This window comes from Giraffa tippelskirchi, chromosome X (assembly GCF_054371585.1).
Source record: "Giraffa tippelskirchi isolate mGirTip1 chromosome X, T2T-mGirTip1v1.2.pri, whole genome shotgun sequence".
Classification (NCBI taxonomy): domain Eukaryota; kingdom Metazoa; phylum Chordata; class Mammalia; order Artiodactyla; family Giraffidae; genus Giraffa; species Giraffa tippelskirchi.
Window position 1 is genome coordinate 97409492 of NC_137289.1, and position 19880 is coordinate 97429371.

A 19880-nucleotide genomic window follows, 5' to 3' on the forward strand; every position below is an offset into this window, starting at 1 on the left:
TTGATTTTGCTTATGGGGGTATATGTATATGTGTATATTCCATTATTTTAATTATTATTTGCCTGATTTTGTAAATCAGGCTGCCATTTGACTGCCATTTGTCTGGGGTTCATCTTGGGTTTATAATTTTTGGGTATTTGTTTTAATTTCACTTAACGCCATAATAAACCCTTGTGGAATCTTCGTTCCTGACCAGAGATCAAGCCCTGAGTTTTTGGAGTGAGAGCACTGACTCCAACACCCTAGACTACTAGAGAACTAACTCTAGGGAGTATCAAATAGAGAGAATTCCCACAAAGGGAACCACCTGAACCCAACCACCAGTAGCACACTGTGCAGGACACTTCATCTAAACAACAAACAAAACAAAAATACAAACAAAATCATCAACAGACAGGATTACCACCTTACTCAGCCTTGCCCACAAGAGGAAAAACAAACAAACAAACTCAGCACAAATCTATCCCTATATGAAGCTTACACAAATCACTGGACCAATCTTAGGAGGGCAAAAATCAAAAGGAAGAAAGAATTCAACCTTGAAGCATGGGAAAAGGAGACTTCAAACACAATAAGTTTGAAAAAATAATAATGAAAAGGCAGAGAAATACTATACAAATGAAGGAACGAACTAGAAACACAGAAGTCCAAATAAAGAGGAAATAGGCAAACTACATGAAAAAGAATTCAGAATAACGAGAGTAAAGATGATAAAAAAAAAAAAACCCTCAAAAACAGAATGGAGAAAATGCAAGAATCAATTAACAAAGATGTAGAAGAATTAAATAACCACACAGACAAACAACACAATTGCTGAAATTCAAAATACTCTAGAAGGGATCAGTAGCAGAATATCTGAAGCAGAAGAACAAATCAGTGAGCTGGAAGATCAAATGGTGGAAATAACTTCTGAAGAGCAGAATAAAGCAAAAAGAATGAAAATAACTGAGGATAGTCTCAGGGACCTCTGGGGCAATATCAAATGCACCAACATTCAAATTATAGGGAAGAAGAGAAAAAGAAAGGGTATGAGAAAATTTTTGAAGAGATTATGGTGGAAAATTTCCCCAACATGGAAAAGGAAATAGTCAATCAAGTCCAAGAGGTGCAGTGTGTCCCATATAGGATAAAACCCAAGGAGAAACACACCATGACACATACTAATCAAACTAACAAAGATTAAACACAAAGAAAGAATATTAAAAGCATCAAGGGAAAAGCAACAAGTAACATACAAGGGAAACCCCATAGGTTTAACAGCTGATCTTTCAGCAGAAACTCTGCAGGTCAGAAGGGAATGGCAGGATATATTTAAAGTACTGAAAGGGAAAAACCTACAACCAAGACTACTGTACCCAGGAAGGATCTCATTCAAAATTGATGGAGAAATGAAAAGCTTTTCAGACAAGCAAAAGTTAAGAGAATTCAGTACCACCAAACCAGATTTACAACATATGTTAAAGGGACGTATATAGTCAAGAAATACAAGACAAGAAAAATATCTACAAAATCAAACGCCAAACAGTTAAGAAAATGGCAACAGGAACATATATATCAACAATTACTTTAAAAGTAAATGGATTAAATGCTCCAATCAAAAGACACAGACTGGATGAATGGATTGAAAAAAAACAAGACCCATATATATGCTGTCTACAAGAAACCTACTTCAGACCTAAAGACACATAAAGACTGAAAGTGAGAAGATGGAAAAATATATTTCATGCAAATGGAAAGCAAAAGAAAGCTGGAGTAGCAAGCCTCATATCAGACAAAATAGACCTTAAAATAAAGAAGACTACAAGAGATAAGGAAGAACAACTACATAATGATCAAAGTATCAATCCAAGAGGAAGACATAACAATTGTAACTATCTATGCACCCAACATAGGAGCACCTCAATACATAAGACAAACACTAACAGACATAAAAGGAGAAACTGACAGTAACACAATAATAGTAGGAGACTTTAACACCCAACTCACACCAATGGACAGATCATCAAAACAGAAAATTAATAAGGAAACACAGGTCTTAAATGATACATTAGATGAGATGGATCTCATTGATATCTGCAGGACATTTCATCCAAATGCAGAAGAATACACCTTCTTCTCAAGTGCACAAGGAACATTCTCCAGGATAGACCACATCTTTGGTCACAAATCAAACCTCAGTAAATTGAAATTGTATCAAGCATCTTCTCCAACCACAGTGCTATGAGACTAGATAACAATTGCAAGAAAAAAAAAACTGTAAAAAACACAAACACATGGAGATTACATAATACGTTTCTAAATAACCAATAGGTTACCGAAAAATCAAAAGGGAAATCAAAAAATTTCTAGAAACAAATGACAATGAAAATATGACAACTCAAAACCTATGGGATACAGCAAAAGCAGTTCTAAGAGAGAAGTTTATAGCAATACAATCCTACCTCAAGAAAAAGGGAAAACATCGAACAGACAACCTAACTTTACACCTAAAGCAACTGGGAAAAGAATAAGGACAAAAAAAAAATTCCAAAGTAGCAGAAGGAAAGAAATCATAAAAATCTGAGCAGAAATAAATGAAAAAGAAATGAAAGAAACAATAGTCAAGATTAATAAAACTAAAAGCTGGTTCTCTGAGAAGATAAACAAAATTGACAAACCTTTAGCCAGACTCATCAAGGAAAAAAGAAGAATCAAATCAACAAAATTAGAAATGAAAAAGGAGAGGTTACAACAGAAAATGCAGAAATACAAAGGATTATAAGAGACTATTATGAACAACTATATGGCAATACAATGGATAACCTGGAAGAAATGGACAGATTCTTAGAAAAGTTCAGTCTTCCAAGACCGAACGAGGAAGAAATAGAAATTATGAACAACCTAATTACAAGCACTGAAATTGAAGATGTGATCAAAAATCTCCAAAAAAACAAAAGCCCAGGACCAGATGGCTTCACAGGAGAATTCTATCAAACATTTAGAGAAGAGCTAATGTCTATTCTTCTAAAACTCTTTCAAAAAATGGCAGAGGAAGGAACACTTCCAAACTCATTCTACAAGGCTGCCATCACCTTGATACCAAAACCAGACAATGACAACACACACACACACACACAAACTACAGGCCAATATCACTGATGAACATAAATGCAAAAATCCTCAACAGAATTTTAGCAAACAGAATTCAGCAACACATTAAAAAGCTCATACACCATGTTCAAGTTGGGTTTATTCCAGGGATGCAAGCATTCTTCAATATACACAAATCAATCACTGTGATACACCACATTAACAAATTGAAAGATAAAAACCATATGATAATATCAATCAATGCAGAAAAAGCCTTTGACAAAATTCAGCACCCATTTATGATTAAAGCTCTTCAAAAAATGGGAATTGAAAAAACCTACCTCAACATAGTAAAAGCCATATATGATAAGCGTACAGCAAATATTATTCTCAATGGTGAAAAACTGAAAGCATTCCCCCTAAGATCAGGAGCAAGACAAGAGTATCCACTCTCATTACTATTATTCAATATGGTTTTGGAAGTCCTAGCTACAGCAATCAAAGAAGAAAAAGAAATAAAAGGAATCCAGATTGGAAAAGAAGAAGTAAACCTTTCACTGTTTGCAGATACATGGTACTGTACATAGAAAACCCTAAAGACGGTATCAGAAAATTACTAGAGCTAATCAGTGAATTTAGCAAAGTTGCAGGATACAAAATTAATACACAGATATCACTTGCATTTCTATATACTAACAAACAAAAATCAGAAAGAGAAATTAAGGAATCAACCCTATTCACCATTACAAGAAAAAGAATAAAATATCTAGGAATAAACTTACCTAAGGAGACAAAAGAAATGTACACAGAAAAGTATAAGACATTGATGAAAGAAACCAAAAACAACATAAACAGATGGAGAGATATGCCATGTTCCTGGGTAGAAAGAATCAATACTGTGAAAATGACTATACTACCAAACACAATCCACAAATTCAACGCAATCCCTATCAAATTACCAATGGCATTTTTCACAGAGGTAGAACAAAAAATTTAATAATTCATATGGAAACACAAAGGACCCTGAGTCACCAAAGCAGTCTTGGGAAAGAAGAATGGAGCTGGAGGAATCAACCTTCCTGACTTCAGATTATAGTACAAAGGTACAGTCATCAAGACAATATGGTACTGGCACAACAACAGAAATTATAGACCAATGGAACGAGATAGAAAGCCCGGAAATAAACCTATGCACATATGGGTACCTTATTTTTGACAAAGGAGGCAAGAATATACAATGGGGCAAAGACAGCTTCTTCCATAAATGGTGCTGGGAAAACTGGACAGCTACATGCAAAAGAATGAAATTAGAACACCTCTTAACACCATACACAAAGATAAACTCAAGATGGATTAAATACCTAAATGTAAGACCAGAAACTACAAAACTCTTCGAGAAAAACACAGACAGAGCACTCGATGACCTAGATCAAAGCAAGATCCTCTATGACCAACCTCCTAGCATAATGGAAATAAAAACAAAAGTAAACAAGTGGGACCTGATTAAACTTTAAAGCTTTTGCACAGCAAAGGAAACTATAAGGAATGTGAAAAGACAACCCTCAGAATGGGAGAAAATAATAGCAAATGAAACAACTGACAAAGGATTAATTTCCAAAATATACAAGCAGCTCATACAACTCAATACCAGAAAAACAAACAACCCAGTCAAAAAGTGGGGAAAAGACCTAAACAGACATTTCTCCAAAGAAGACACATAGATGGCTAACAAGCACACGAAAAGATGCTCAACATTGCTCATTATTGAGAAATGCAAATCAAAACTACAATGAGATATCACCTCACACTGGTAAGAATGGCCACCATCAAAAAGCCTACAAACAATAAATGCTGGAGAGTGTGTAGAGTAAAGGGAACACTCTTGCACTGTTTGTAGGAATGTAAATTGATACAGCCACTATGGAAGAAGGTATGGAGATTACTTAAAAAGCTAGGAATAAAACCACCATATGACCCAGCAATCCCTCTTCTATGCATACACCCCGAGGAAACCAAATTGAAAGAGACACATGTATCCCATTGTTCATTGCAGCACTATTTATAATAGCTAGAACATGGAAGCAACCTAGATGTCCACTGACAGATGAATGGGTAAAGAAATTGTGGTACACATACACAATGGAATATTACTCAGCCATAAAAGGAGTGCATTTGAGTCCATTCTAATGAGGTGGATGAACCTAGAGCCTATTATTCAGAGTGAAGTAAGTCAGAAAGAGAAAGATAAATGTTGTATACTAATGCATATATACAGAATCTAGAAAAATGGTACTGAAGAATTTATTTGCAGTGCGGCAATGGAGAAACAGACACAGAGAATAGACTTATGGACATGGGGAGAGGGGAGAAGAGAGTGAGATATATGTCGAGAGTAACATGGAAACTTATATTGCCATATGTAAAATAGATAGCCAATGGGAATTTTCTGTATGTCTCAGGAAACTCAAACAGGGGCTCTGTAACAACCTAGAGGGGTGGGATGGGGAGGGAGACGGGCGGGAGTTTCAAAAGGGAGGGCTATATGTATATCTATGGCTGATTCATGCTGAGGTTTGACAGAAAACAATAAAATTCTGTAAAGCAAGTATCCTTCAATTAAAAAATAAATAAATTTAAAAAAGAAGTGAATGGACTTGAGATATAATTAGGAGACAAAACTGATAGCACATTGTGATGGATTCCATGTGGAAGGAGTAAGAGCAAGTAGGATGTCCAAGATGACTCTTAAGAGATCTGGCTTTCCTGATTGGTTGGATAGGCGTATCATTCACTGAAATATAGAGAACACTTGAGGGAACCAGATTGGGGAGGGAAAGGTTACATTCAGTTTCATACATGGGGTTTAAAATGTCATTGAGCCATCCAGATAGATATAAAACTTTGGAACTAAGAGAAGATCTAAGCTAGAGATACAAATTTGGTTGGCAGCTTTATATGGGAGGTAAACTGTAATCATAGGATGGATGAATCTTCTGATGGAAGAGAGGGAAAGTGAGAACACAAGAGGGATGAGAGAATGTAGTGAGAAAACAAGAGAGGCTGGCATCAGGTTTTAAGACACTCCAATATTTAATAATTGCGTTGAGGAGGAGAAGCCAGTATATTTCCAGAATATGAGGCTCACAGTAAAGGCTTCAGGAATGCCTCACTCTCATAAAATATTACTACCCTGTATTTCTAAAGTGTTTACAATGAGCTAGGGCCACTGTCATAAGTATTAGTGGTATAAGTTACTTCTTGCTCTCAAAAATCCCACAGCCTTAAGTAAAAGATAGAAAGCATAAACATTTTCTTATTCAAATATCATACACTCTTATTAGTATAATAAAGGGATACTTTTGAAAAAGGTGAAATCTGAGTTGACATCAAAGGATAAGCTGAAATTAGTTACATGGGGGAAATCAGGGGAGAGATTTTCAGGGAGAGGAACCTGTCTCTCTGAAAACACAGAGGGATGAGACTGCATGACATGTTTGGAGAATTGGATAGAGCTGACAATGAATATGAGGAGGTGTTAGGAGTCCTAGATGGAGAAGAGATAGATTCACAGGAGATAAATCACAAATAGCTGTGTATGCAGTGAGTCAGGACTTTATCCTGTGGGCAGTGAGGTCAGTTAGAGGGACCTGGCCATGTATGCCATGTATGTATGGAGAACGGTGTTACACGCACCCTATACTCAGAGCCTGGAGCCAGGAAGGATATTACTGGTTTAATAACCACAAAGATATCCCCTCCACAGACCTGACATATGAACACTTGGTCTCAGAGAGAGGGCAGAGATGGCTCTAGGTCTAAGGGTCTGATTGCCATTACAGCAAGGTCCAGAAAACATGTGATTTTTCTCATTTGCAGATTGTTCGGTAACAGACATGGTTTAGACTATGCTTTGTCAAAATTGAATTTGTCTGATTCTTACAACAGACTTACTTAATATCAGATTGTGCAAAAGTGACCAAAGTTATGTACTAAATGCATTGCATTATCTAATTTATCCACAGTTTCATTACTCTTCTCTATCTGCCTCTCCTCACTCTTACCATGGCCTCCTTTTGAAAGAAAAATGAAGTTTTCCTATTTGTAAAAGATGTTTAAGTATATAGTCATGTATGAGACTTCTAAACAGTAGCTCTTTAAGCTTAGCCCAAATAAGAGATTTCATTCAATTATAACTTATCATTTGCTGTATCTAATAGTTGGTTTGTTCTGCCATTTTACTTTTCTTAAACTAAAAAATGTGGACAAATCAGATTATTTTTTCCAGCACTTTGACTTATTGACATTTAACCTAATGCATTTTCAAGTTGGAAAGATTTGTCACTCATGGCTTTTCCCCAAATTATTTCCTCTGCAAAAAATATGAACAACTCAGTACCTGAGGAAGTGAGTTCCATTAATTATCCTTTTTAGATGGAAAATCAGTAGCTGGGAGTAAAATGGGAATTCAAACCTTGTTATTTTATTCATTTAGCAGCAGTGAGCAAATCCAGAATGAAGGGACATGTTTTAAGAAACTTAGTTTACAAACAGAGCATGATCTTTTAAGATTTTTACATTGCCCAGTAGGAGAGAGGCTTTTGTCAAGAAACCTTTAGTCAGTGGCTATGTTTGAACCATGTACAAAATAGGCACTAGTTCCATGTGTTATGTTAGGTATCTTTATTAATAGTGGAATTTAGCCTTTCTGTCTAAATCATCCTTAAACAAACTTCTTCAGGGATAGTGGTTTGCTATCCTTTTGCTAGGCATTTTTTTAAAACCCTATTATAGGACTTCCCAGGTGGTCCAGTGGTTAAGAATCCACCTGCTAATGCAAGGGACGTGGGTTTGTTCCCTGGTCCACGAAGATTCCACATGCCTCGGGGCAACTAAGCCCGTGTGTAACAACTACTGAATCTGTGCTCTAGAGCCTGTGCTCTGCAACAAGAGAAGCCACCCTAGTGAAAAGTCCAAGCACCACAACTAGAGAGAAGCTCCAACTTGCCACAGCCAGAGAAAGCCCATGTGCAGCAACAAAGACCCAGAGCAGCCAAAAATAAATAAATATTAAAAAATAAAAATGTCATTACAAATTCCATTCGGTCAGAAAATAAGAATATTGCCGCCAAAAAGTAATATAAAAATATTTTAGTTATTTCAGTAGCAAAAAGTCATGAATTTATTAGCCTATTGTTAATAGCCATGGAATCCAGGAAAAAGTTGTTTTGCCTTACTCTGTGGATCACAACAAACTGTGGAAAATTCTTAAAGAGAGGGGAATATCAGACCACCTTACCTGCCTCCTGAGAAACCTGTATGCAGGTCAAGAAGCAACAGTTAGAACCGGACATGGAACAACAGACTGGTTCCAAGTTGGGAAAGGAGTACATCAAGGCTGTATATTGTCACCCTGATTATTTAAATTATGTGCACAGTTCATCATAAGAAATTCTGGGCCGGATGAAGCACAAGCTTGAATCGAGATTACAGGGAGAAATATCAATAACTTCAGATATGCAGATGGCACCACCCTTATGGCAGAAAGCGAAGAAGAACTAAAGAGCCTCAACGAAGGTAAAAGAGAAGAGTGAAAAAGCTGACTTAAAACTCAACATTCAAAAAACGAAGATCATGACATCTGGTCCCATCACTTCATGGCATGGCAAATGGATGGGGAACAATGGAAACAGTGACAAACTTTATTTTCTTGGGCTCCAAAATCACTGCAGATGGTGACTGCAGTCGTGAAATTAAAAGACACTTGCTCCTTGGAAGAAAAGCTCTGAAAAACCTAGACAGCATGTTAAAAATCAGAGACATTACTTTTCCAACAAAGGTCCATCTAGTCAGAGCTATGGTTTTTCCAGTAGTCATATATGGATGTGAGAGTTGGACCATAAAGAAAGCTGATCACCAAAGAATTGATGCTTTTGAATTGTGGTGTTGGAGAAGACTCTTGAGAGTCCCTTGGACTGCAAGGAGACCAAACTAGTCAATCCTAAAGGAAATCAATCCTGGATATTCATTTGGAAGGACCGATGCTGAAGCTGAATCTCCAATATTTTGGCCACCTGATGTGAAGAGATGACTCACTGGAAAAGACCCTGATGCTGGGAAAGATTGAAAGCATAAGAAGGGGAAAACAGGGGATAAGATGGTTGGATGGCATCACCGACTCAATGGACATGAGTTTGAGCAAGCTCCAGGAGATGATAAAGGACAGGGAAGCCTGGCATGCTGCAGTCCATGGAGTCACAAAGAGTCAGACATGACTGATCGACTGAACAACATCAGGGTAAAAAAATGACTATGTGTATGTATTTCTATATATAAAGTATTATGGAATTGTCTCATTAGTATGGAAGCCTCATGAAGATAGACAATTTACCTATTTTGTTCACTTCTGAACAAAAATCAAGTGTTTAAAAGCCACAGACATGTTGTAAAGATTAGATGAGAATTTTTATTTAAAAATTGTATATCTAGATAGGAAGAAATAGTGGTGGATATGTAAAAGTGTCTAGCCTAGGATAGGGAACTCAATTACATTTATGCTTATGCCAAATCTACAGAGAAATTTTGAGGAGAAGTAGATATCCCTAAGCCATCTTCAAATTGGAGCCCAAGTAGTCCACAGGCAAAATAATTCTTTCCCTGCTGCTCTGAATGGGGTATGTTCTGAGGAATACAGGTGGTCATCTTGCAGGCAGCTAATAGATGACATTGTTCCCATTAGATGATAATATTGAGCCAGCCAGAAAATTCTCACTTACTATGAAGATCTTCTTAGTCTGAAACATTTTCTCTGCTAGTCCAAGGAAATCTTGACCTGGTGAACAGAGCAGGATGGGTGAGGAAGAGAACTACCTTTTACTGAGGACCTACTACATGCCTAGTTTTACCAAGGATCTCATATATTTTCTACTTTAGTTTTGTAACACCATTAACATTGGAGTACTTACTCCATGCTAGACACTGTTCTAGGCACTTTAAGGAAAGAAAGAAAGTGAAGTCGTTCAGTCGTGTCAGACTCTTTGCGACCCCACGGACTGTAACCTACCAGGCTCCTCTATCCATGGGATTTTCCAGGCAAGAATACTGGAGTGGGTTGCCATTTCCTTCTCCAGGAAATCTTCCCAACCCAGGGATTGAACCCAGGTGTCCCGCATTGTAGGCAGACACTTTACCATCTAAGCCACCAGGGAAGTACAAGGCACTTTACATGGATTAATTCAGTATTTCTTCACATCAACCCAAGGAAGTATAAGTAAGTAGTTTTGTTACCTCAAATGGACGGAAGAGGATACCCAGACACAGAGAAGTTAAATATGCTCAAGGTCACACAACTTGTAAGTGGTGGAGACAGTATTCAAAACCAGGTGGTGTGGGGTCCTGTGCCAAGGCTTTAAACTGCCTCCCTAGAGAAGGATTATTATCTTTATTATTACAGAGGAGCTAAATCTCCACAAATGAAGTGACTTCCCCAGGTCACATTAACAGAGTAGTCTGATTCCAAAGCTTGAGGGTGCCTTGAATTGTGTTAGTTGCTCACTCATGTCTGACTCTTTGCAACCCCATGGACTGTAGCTAGGCTCCTCTGCCCATGGAATTCTCCAGGCAAGATTACTGGAGAGGGTAGCCATTCCGTTTTCCAGGGGATCTTCCCAATCCAGGGATTGAACCTGGGTCTCCTGCCTTGCAGGCAGATTCTTTACCACCTGAGCTACAGGGAAGCCCTTACTTTTCTTTACATTGTTTTGCTTCAAACTCACCTCAATAAAAATAATAAATCTAGCAGCTAATGTTTATTGAATACTTACTGTATGGCAGGCATTATTTTGGGTGCTCCATATGGATTATCTCATTTAATCTTCATAACACTTTGAGGTGGTACTTTTTATTAGCCCCCTTTTAAAGATGAAGCTTGAGAGGGGTCAAGTAAGTTGTATAGGTAACCTAGTAAGTTGGTGGAGTTGGGATCTAAAACCTGATTTATTTGCCTAAAGAGCTGAAGTCCTCATCCATTCTGCTATACTCCTTGTCTAGAAAGATTGTCTTCTTCTATAGGTCCCATCCCTATTATTCACACTGAAGTCACGAGACAGAGCTGAGACTACTTTTACTCCTTGTGTTGCTGGGTCTGCCAAGTCTGCAAGAGAAAGGGTGTAATAAGTTCCCTCTTAAAATAAAAATGATGTGAAAATTGTATCTTTCAGGCTCAGACGTGAACTACATGCTTACCATCAATTCAGATTTTTGTCAATAGGAATGAGACTGATAGGAATAGTCAAAAAAAAAAAAAAAAACCAACTTGAGAAATAATTCATATACCATACAGGTCACTCATTTAAAGTGTACAATTCAATGGTTTATGGCATATTCACAGAGTTGGGTAACCTTGATGGCAATCTAATTTTAGGATATTTTCATCACCCCCAAAAGAAACTCCATGCAGTCACTCATTTCCCCCATCCCACCAGCCCTTGGTCACCACTAATCTGTTTTCTGCCTCTGTAGATTTGCCTATTCTAGACATTTCATATAAATGGAATCACACAATATGTGACCTTTTGTGACTGGCTTCCTTCGCTTAGCATAACATTTTCAAAGTTCATCCATGGCAGATGTCAGTACCTCATTCCTCTTTATGGCTGAATAATAACCCACCGATGTTTACCCCTTTGTCAGTTGATAGACATTTAGGTTGTTTCTACTTTTTGGCTGTTATGAATAATGCTGCTTTGAAGATTTGTGTACATGTTTTTGTTTGAATGCCTGTTTTCAATTCTCTTGGGTGTATGCCAAAGAGTGGTATTGCTATGTTATATGGAAACTCTATGTTCAACATTAAAAGAAACTGGCAAATTACTTTCCAACATGGCCACATCACTTTACATTTTACCCAAAAGCAATGTATGTGTTCCAATTTCTTCATATCCTCACCAACAGTTGTTAGACTTTATTATAGTCATCATAGTAGGTATGAATTGGTATATCATTGTGGTTTCGATTTATAGTTCCTTAGTTTTGAGAATTTTCCTCTGTGCTTACTGATCATTTACATATATTCTTCGGAGGAATGTCTATTTCGATAAAAAAAAAAGTCTGCCCATTTTTAATTGGTTATTTTTGAGTCATAAGAGTTCTTTACATATTCTGAATAAAAGCCCAATATTATATACTTTTCCAGTTATGTGGACTGTCTTCTCACTTTCTTGATGGTATTGTTTGCAGCAAAAATGTTTTAAATTTTGATATACTCCAACTTATTGATGTTTTTGTCACTTGTGCTTTTGGGGTTTTACCTAAGTAATCATTGCCTAACCCAAAGCCAGGAAGATTTGTTTCTATGTTTTCTTCTAAGAGTTTTGCTGTATGGTGTAAGGAAGAGAGTCAACTTCATTCTTGTCCATGTGGATACCTAGTTGTCCCTGCATCATCTGTTGACTATTCTTTCTCCATTCTATTGTCTTGGCACCACTATTGAAAATTAACTGATCATCAATATGAGGATTTATTTCTATACTCTCAATATTATTCTAGTTCTTTATATGTCTATCTTTGTGCATATATCATGCTATCTTGATTACTGTAGCTCTGTAGTGAGACTTGATTTTGAAATTGAGAAGTGTGAGTCCTCCAGCTTTGTTATTTTTAAAGACTGTCTTGACTATTCTGAGTCCCTTGCAATTCCAAATGAATTTTAGGTTTGACTTTTCCATTTATGCAAAGAAGCCAGCTAGGATTCTCAAAAGGATTCTCAAAAGCATTCAACTCAATGCTTGCATTGAATATGTAGGTCAATATGAGTGGTACTGTGATACAAATAATACTGTCTTCCAATCCATAAACATAGGGTGTCTTTATATTTATTTAGATTTTTAAAATGTCTTTCAACAATGTTCTTAGCTTTCAGTATAAAATTCTTATACTTTTGTTAAATGTGTTAAGTATTTTATTCTTTTTGATGCAACTATAAATAGAATTGTTTTCAGATTGTTCATTGCTAGTATACAGAAACAGAAGTGATTTTATACATCAATCTTGTATGCTGCAACCTTGCTAAATTCATATAGGCAGGTAGTTATGAGAAGTATGAGAAGAGCAAGGATATGTCTGTATTAGAAAATAATGAGTTGAATAAATAATGACTAGAATGATAGTTACTATGTATTGAGCCTGTTTGTGATACGTCAGTGCTTCTCATCTTTTAATATGCACATGAATCTCCTGGGAGTCTAGTTAAAATGTAGACTATTGTCAGTGGGTTTTGAATGCAAACTGGGATCTTGCCTTTCTAACAACCTCTCAGTAGATAGCTGGTGGCTATCATTTCTTATATTTAAGCCACAGCAGTCCTGTAAGATACATATTACTGTTTCCATTTTATAGATAAGAAAATGAACTCAGAAGCTGAGCAAATAAGCCAGATTCATAGAAGAAGTGGCAAAATCAGGATTAGAACACAGTTCATTCTAATGCCCAAACTGGGCTCTTTCCACTCCACTGCACTGAATACCTAGCGTAGGATGAAATCAGTTGGGATATGAATAATGTATGGATGGGAGGGGGTGCAAGTAAGCTTTTCAGGGTCACAGGACCTGCCTGGAGTGCATTTGGGTCTGAATTTTGAGGTTATCTTGGAGAACTGATCAGCAATTAAGAGTAAAGGTATGAGACCAAATTATCAGGTAGAAGTCAGATGATACTAGTAGACAGAATTCAGGATTGGAGGAGGTCTACAAATTGGCTCACCTCTGATCAGGATTGACTCCAGAACTGGACTCTGTATACTGCTGCGGTCTACACTTGAGATCATGCCTATTGTTGACTCGTTATGAATTTTCAATTATTGTACTGGGGATAACGAATGGTGAAGTATCAGTGCTATTCCTGAGGGGCCAGGGTAAGGGTTTAGGGCTGTGGGTAAGGCTCTGATCATATGGTTATCTACAAAGGACTATGGATAGGTGACCAAATTCCTTTCCAGCACTTTTCAGCAGAATGCTAGGCAATTTCCATCACCTTAGTCAAAACACATAAGAATTATTTTTTTGTCCTTAGCACCTTTTATTGAAGCATGACCCTTGATGACAATCTGGCAGGCATTATCAATGTCAGCCAAGAGGGGATTGGTGGAGGACACAAATGCAGAAACAATAAGATTCAGAAAAATAATAGCTTCACATGGGATAGATGCCCCCCCAACAGTTGTACAACAAACACTGGTTCTTTTTCTACAGAAATTGCCCCTGCCCCACCCCCCTCTAAAGACCTACTAATCTGCAAAGAATATAATACGCTGTTACAGAAACATTACTGGCATAGACAACTCCTTTGGCAAAAACAGTGGGAGACACCAAGCCCCAGACAGGAGGAAGTAGTCCAGAAATGTGCCCAGCTTCCTCCATTTGGGGCCTGCTACTGGCAGAAGAGCACCTTTAGGGAGATTGGGGTTAAGGCTGAGGCTCTGGTGCCCCTTGGCAGCTTTTTGGCACATCAGGTGAAATGGAGAACAGAACCTGAATCTGGCCCTTGAAAGTGGCTTTTCATCTTTTTACCCTCTCTGCTCCTCGGCTTCCAGTCTCTCTCTCTTCCTTTCTGGGGCTTTATTTTCAGTGTCTCTGTCCTTTCTCTTGGGTTCCCCTTGAGTATTTACTGCTCTACCCTGGCTGAGTCTGCAGCTGGTAGAACTCAAGGAGACTCAATTACCCAGAGCCCCTTACATTGATTCTTCTCTATATTTCAACCACTGTGCTTACCCATTATCCACTGTGGCCCGTATGGGTATTTGAATGGAGAAGGCAGAAGTCAAGACCAGTAACTCTGTCTTTAGAGAAGTCCCTCAGCCTGCCTTCCAAACTGCTACTTCCTGGCAGGTGGAGGCCTGAGCCCAAGAAATGAGAACAGGCAAGAGACACTGCATCTCAAGTAATACTGGCAACTTTGTAGTGTTATCACCGCAATGAGCCTGCCGCATCAGCAGTGTGGGGTATCTGTGCCTGTCTGGTAGTTCACCTTTGTCTGCCAAGCTGCACTGCTCAATACAGTTTGGGGATTCTTTTATTAAGTGCTTTGGAAATTGACCCTCTGTGAAGATAAGCATTTTTGTGCTCTGATTCCAATTTTAGAATAATTGGAGGTGGGATAAGGGACACAAACAACCAGAGTCAATGGTACTTTTTCAGTTCAGTTCAGTCACTCAGTCATGTCCGACTCTTTGCGACCTATGGACTGCAGTACGCCAGGCCTCCCTGTCCATCACCAACTCCCAGAGTTTACTCAAATTCATGTCCATTGAGTCGGTGATGCCATCCAACCATCTTATCCTCTGTTGTCCCCTTCTCCTCCCGCCTTCAATCTTTCCCAGCATCAGGGTCTTTTCAAATGAGTTAGTTCTTCGCATCAGGTGGCCAAAGTATTGGAGTTTCAGCTTCATCATCAGCCCTTCCAATGAATATTCAGGACTTTCCTTTAGGATGGACTGGTTGGATCTCCTTGCAGTCCAAGGGACTCTCAAGAGTCTTCTCCAACACCACTTTAGTCTGATACACTTAAGGTACATTTAAGTTACAATCATTCTAATGCTGTGGAGAAGGAAATGGCAACCTACTCCAGTATTCTTGCCTGGGAAATCCCAGGGACAGAGGAGCCTGGTGGGCTACAGTCCATGGGGTCGCAAAGAGTCAGACACAACTAGGCACAGCACACAGCATTCTAATGCTAAGTACAAAAGCCCAGACCATGGTCATGGTGTCCATGTCAGTGGCCACTCTTTTCCCTGGGCTCTATTCCCCAAAAGTTGTTCTGGCTAAAAAAAAAAAAAAAAAAATCTTAGAATGATGGGCTACATTGGCCTCATTGCCCCAGTTGCAGGACATCTCAGCCTGCTCACTCTTTGTCTAAGAGCCTGTTAAAAAGAAAAAAGATGGCAATCACAGCCTCTACTCAAAGTACTCCCCCATATTTCTCAACCTTGGCTTAGATAAACCTAGCCTTTTCATAAGCCATCAGCCATCCTGAATAAAGTATAATCCTCCACTTGATGGGAGAATGACAAGTTGATATTTTAACAGTGGTTCTGACAGCAGCAGTGTACTTCAGGGCCCCCTCTCCCCCAGGACACCCTGCTGGCAAGGATTCTTCCATTGTTTCCAAATACAATGAAGAGGAAACAGAAGCTAGCAACCAGTATTTGTAGCAGCAGCAGAGTTCCTTGGCAAATTCTTTGGTTGAATGAGGCACCTCTGCTGCTACAGTTAACCTCCAAGGACCCGGCAGAACTCAGCAGTAACTAGAAGCGATGCCTGGGCTGTCTGAGCAGCATTGTACAATACCAAGCATGGGCCCCAGTTAATAAGGAACAGGGAACTAAGCTGGATAACAGGGCAGAGTTTGGCCACAATTCCTTTCCTGCCATCACTCACCTGGGGGCTTTTCCAGGACAGAAACTGGCTACTGGTGATAGGACCTTCACCATAGGAGCAGCATTCATTATTTGTGTGCCTAAGATCCTGGGTTATAACTTGTTCTGAGGGGCTGGCCCTGGCTGAAGCTTACAGCTATCAATTAATTTCGCTTCCTTGAGCCAGGCCACAGGATAAGAAAACAATTAGATAGAGGAGCTCTTCCTGAGCTCACCTCTACACCTTCCTTAGCTTGGAAATGGTAGAGAAATAAGTGAACCTTTGTCCCTTTCTTTGGTTTCAAGAAAAAGTAAGCAATAAAAAATTGAAGTCTATTGGGGAACTCTAAGCTCATGGTCATCCAGACTTCAAGGGAAGTATAGGGCCAGGCCACAGCTCTGAGTTGGAAGTGAGAACTCCTCCCTCAGACTCTTTGTCAGCTATGGTGGGAAGAATTCAAGGCCTTGGTGCCCACTTACCTAGCGATGGTGGATTCAGGCTGATCTGCAGAAAATACTTTCTTTCTCAGCTAACTTCCCCCTCTCCAACTCCCCTCTTACCTTATTAGTTTAAAAAAGAAAAAAATAATAAAGACATAAAAATAAATAAAATTGAAAGGCCATTTAAAATATAACAATCCCCTCTCCCCCAATAATAAAACATGTATCGAGAAGTCAGCTTTAGTAGAGCTATTCCCCATAGTGTGAAGCCTTTAGGATAGGCACTTGGAACCCCCAGTAATAAAAAGGTAAGATGAAACCTGAAGTGGTTAGTCAAAGCCTTAGTACAAGGGGAGGGCCACACTAGCTGGGGCTAAAAATAGGCCTCCTACCCCTCAGTTAGATGCTGTGGAAGGCGGGAGTAGAGTCAGCTTGTTTAAGCATAGCTGCTTCTAGCAGGGTACCTGGGGATTCTCAACCTTTGCTCATGTTCTGTTCAATGTCATCTCTCCATCTGTGCTTCCTACTGCAAAGCTGCAGTGAGACCCTAAAGCTGGTGGTAGGTAAAGTCCTCAAGACAGTCAGATCTCCCTGGGAAATGTCTGGGCCACAAGCCTTGGGACAGAGTGGAGCTGCATGGACAACTGCTCTCTGAGACTTCAAAGTCTAGGTGGGTGGTGAGAGCAGGATGCTCCTGGTGTCCTAGTACAAAGAAGAATGAAGGCACTTTATTGGTTCTGTTGTGGGGTGAGTACTAGGCCATGCAACCTGAAAAGGAGAGTGTGGTTGTATGATCACACTTTGCTTCAGCTCCTACTTCTTCCTTCTACTCTCTCTCAGGTAGAAGCTTGGGGCCTCCCCAGGCCTTCTTAGCTGGTTGGGAACACCACTAGGTTAAGGGGCAGTGAGAGAATATGGAACAAACTGCTAACTAACTGCTATCTACTTTGCTAACAAACTGCTAACAAGGACTGAAAGCACTTCCCACTGTGGTGGGGCAGGGATGGTGTAGGCAGTCTGCTGGTAGAAATTAGAAATTACTGGGCCCCAGGAGCAGGCTCTCCCTGAGACATTTGAGCTGTTCTTCCCCGAGCTTGATCTTCTCTTCCAGCTCCCGCTGTTCAATGATGAGAGCCGATTTCATCTTCACAAAGTGCTGGTAATCTTGGAGCTGGTCCTGAGGCAGGTAACGGGAGACCATGCCAAACACCAACTTCTCCCGGCGGTCCACATGCTCCTTCAGCTCCTTGGCGTCTGCCAACTGCCCTGTCAGCTGCTGCTTCTTCTCTATCAGCACCAACTGGGGAAGCAGAAGACCAATAAGGGCCATCCCAATCCAGTTATCTGATCAATGCAGTACTCTACCAAGGGTGCTCCCACAAACCCACTAGCCCCTCTGCTCAGTCATCAGGTCTAGCTAGATTTCCTGCCCTGAAGTCCACCTTCATGCAAAAGCCTTTCCTTTCTGTAGCAAGGGGAGGATAAACACAACAGCAATTCTGGACAGGGGGCTGTGTGATCACCGCTTTCCATCTCTAAATTGTTTTTACTCTGTGGACCACCATTGGGGTTGGGGTGGAGGAAGGCTCTGACAAAGCCAGCTGGCACATGTTCCATCTGGTGAAAAACCATCACTTTGATGATGGTTTTCAAAATAGTTTGTGAGTGTGAGAGGATGTATCCATGTGCGTATGCAAAAGCATATGTGCCTTTTACTGTGGATTCAAATTTGTATCCAAAAACCACTTGGACAGGAAGAGGTAATGCAGTTTGGGTTCAAGAATGTACATAGAATGCTCCAATCTGTGAAATGGACAGCCTCCCAAATCTCAACTACTTGATACTATTATATTATTACTACCACTGGCAGCTAGCACTGATTCAGTATTTACCTTGTTCTAGGCTCTGTTTTAAATTATTAACATAGATTACCTAATTTAAGTCTCACAACCTCATGAGGTAGGTAGTAGGGTCATCTCACTTTTGAAGAGATGGAGATGGGACGAGGTTAGGTGACTTTGCCCACAATCACATAGTTAATTAGTGCTAAAGCCAGAATTTCCACTTAAAACCCTGTGCCCATATTCTTCACACTATAGTCTACTGCCTCCCAGACTAGCCAAACCTAAAAGAAGGAGTCCTGGGAAGAAGCAGATGGCACTTCCTTTCATCCATACCCTGGAGACCTCAACCCTACCTTCTCCTGGTTGGCCTCTGAATCGATGCTGTTGAGAGCATTCTCCACCCGTGCCAGCCGACCAGAGAGTGACAGCAACAGGTTGACTACTTTGTCCAGGTCCCCAATAAACAAACGGTATTTTTCAAACTCATTGGATTTGCAGAGGGCTTTTAGGTTGGCCTCCACCTCCTCCCCAAGGGCAGAATTGGCAGCAACGTCCTCCAGCAGTCCTCGCTGGGCCTCCCGCAGGACAGAAAGTTTTCTGCCAATGCTTTCAATAAGCTGTACCTAGGAGAAATAAACAGGAGAAGCAAAGGATGAGAATGGGGACCGACAGAAACAGATCTGTGCCTGGAACATCTGTTTTGAGATTCAAGTCACAGATGGTGGGCTCTACCCTCGTCACTGGAAACAAAGGAAACCCGAGAGTCATGAGCAATTTCAGTTTTCTGGATGGGTGCCTTTTCCCCCCATCCCTTCAGATCTGCTAGGAATCTCTGTCACCACCAAACTTCTTCGTGTTAGATGAGTGGTACCCACTGGCTAATTCTCATTTGCCAAATGTAATTTACTAAATACTTGCTGTTTATTAAATATAAAAAGGAATGTTTGTGAGAGCATAAGTTGGAAAAGCACTGCCATTAAGTATTTCCCTGTGCTTCCTTAATTCTCCTTCACTCCATTTTAGTGCCTCTGATGTTGATGGCACTGTGCTAGATCTTCCCCCACTCAGCTTGACTTCTGAGGCCTTTTGGTTAAGACTGGAGTTCTGGAGTCACAATGACT

At 39.7% G+C, this 19880-nt stretch overlaps 1 protein-coding gene across 3 annotated transcripts in view; it reads right to left on the reverse strand.

Moving 5' to 3' along the window:
- Nucleotides 1–14118: 14118 nt before the first annotated feature.
- The window catches only part of SHROOM4 (shroom family member 4), a 248510-nt gene continuing 242748 nt past the window's right edge, over nucleotides 14119–19880 (reverse strand). For all 3 annotated transcript variants that reach the window (XM_081567887.1, XM_081567885.1, XM_081567886.1), the window contains 2 exons: nucleotides 19113–19382; nucleotides 14119–18215 (listed from right to left, as the gene is read on the reverse strand). In XM_081567887.1, coding sequence (XP_081424013.1) covers nucleotides 17946–18215; nucleotides 19113–19382 — 540 coding nt within the window. In that variant the 3' untranslated portion in view covers nucleotides 14119–17945. The remainder of the gene's footprint in view (nucleotides 18216–19112; nucleotides 19383–19880) is intronic.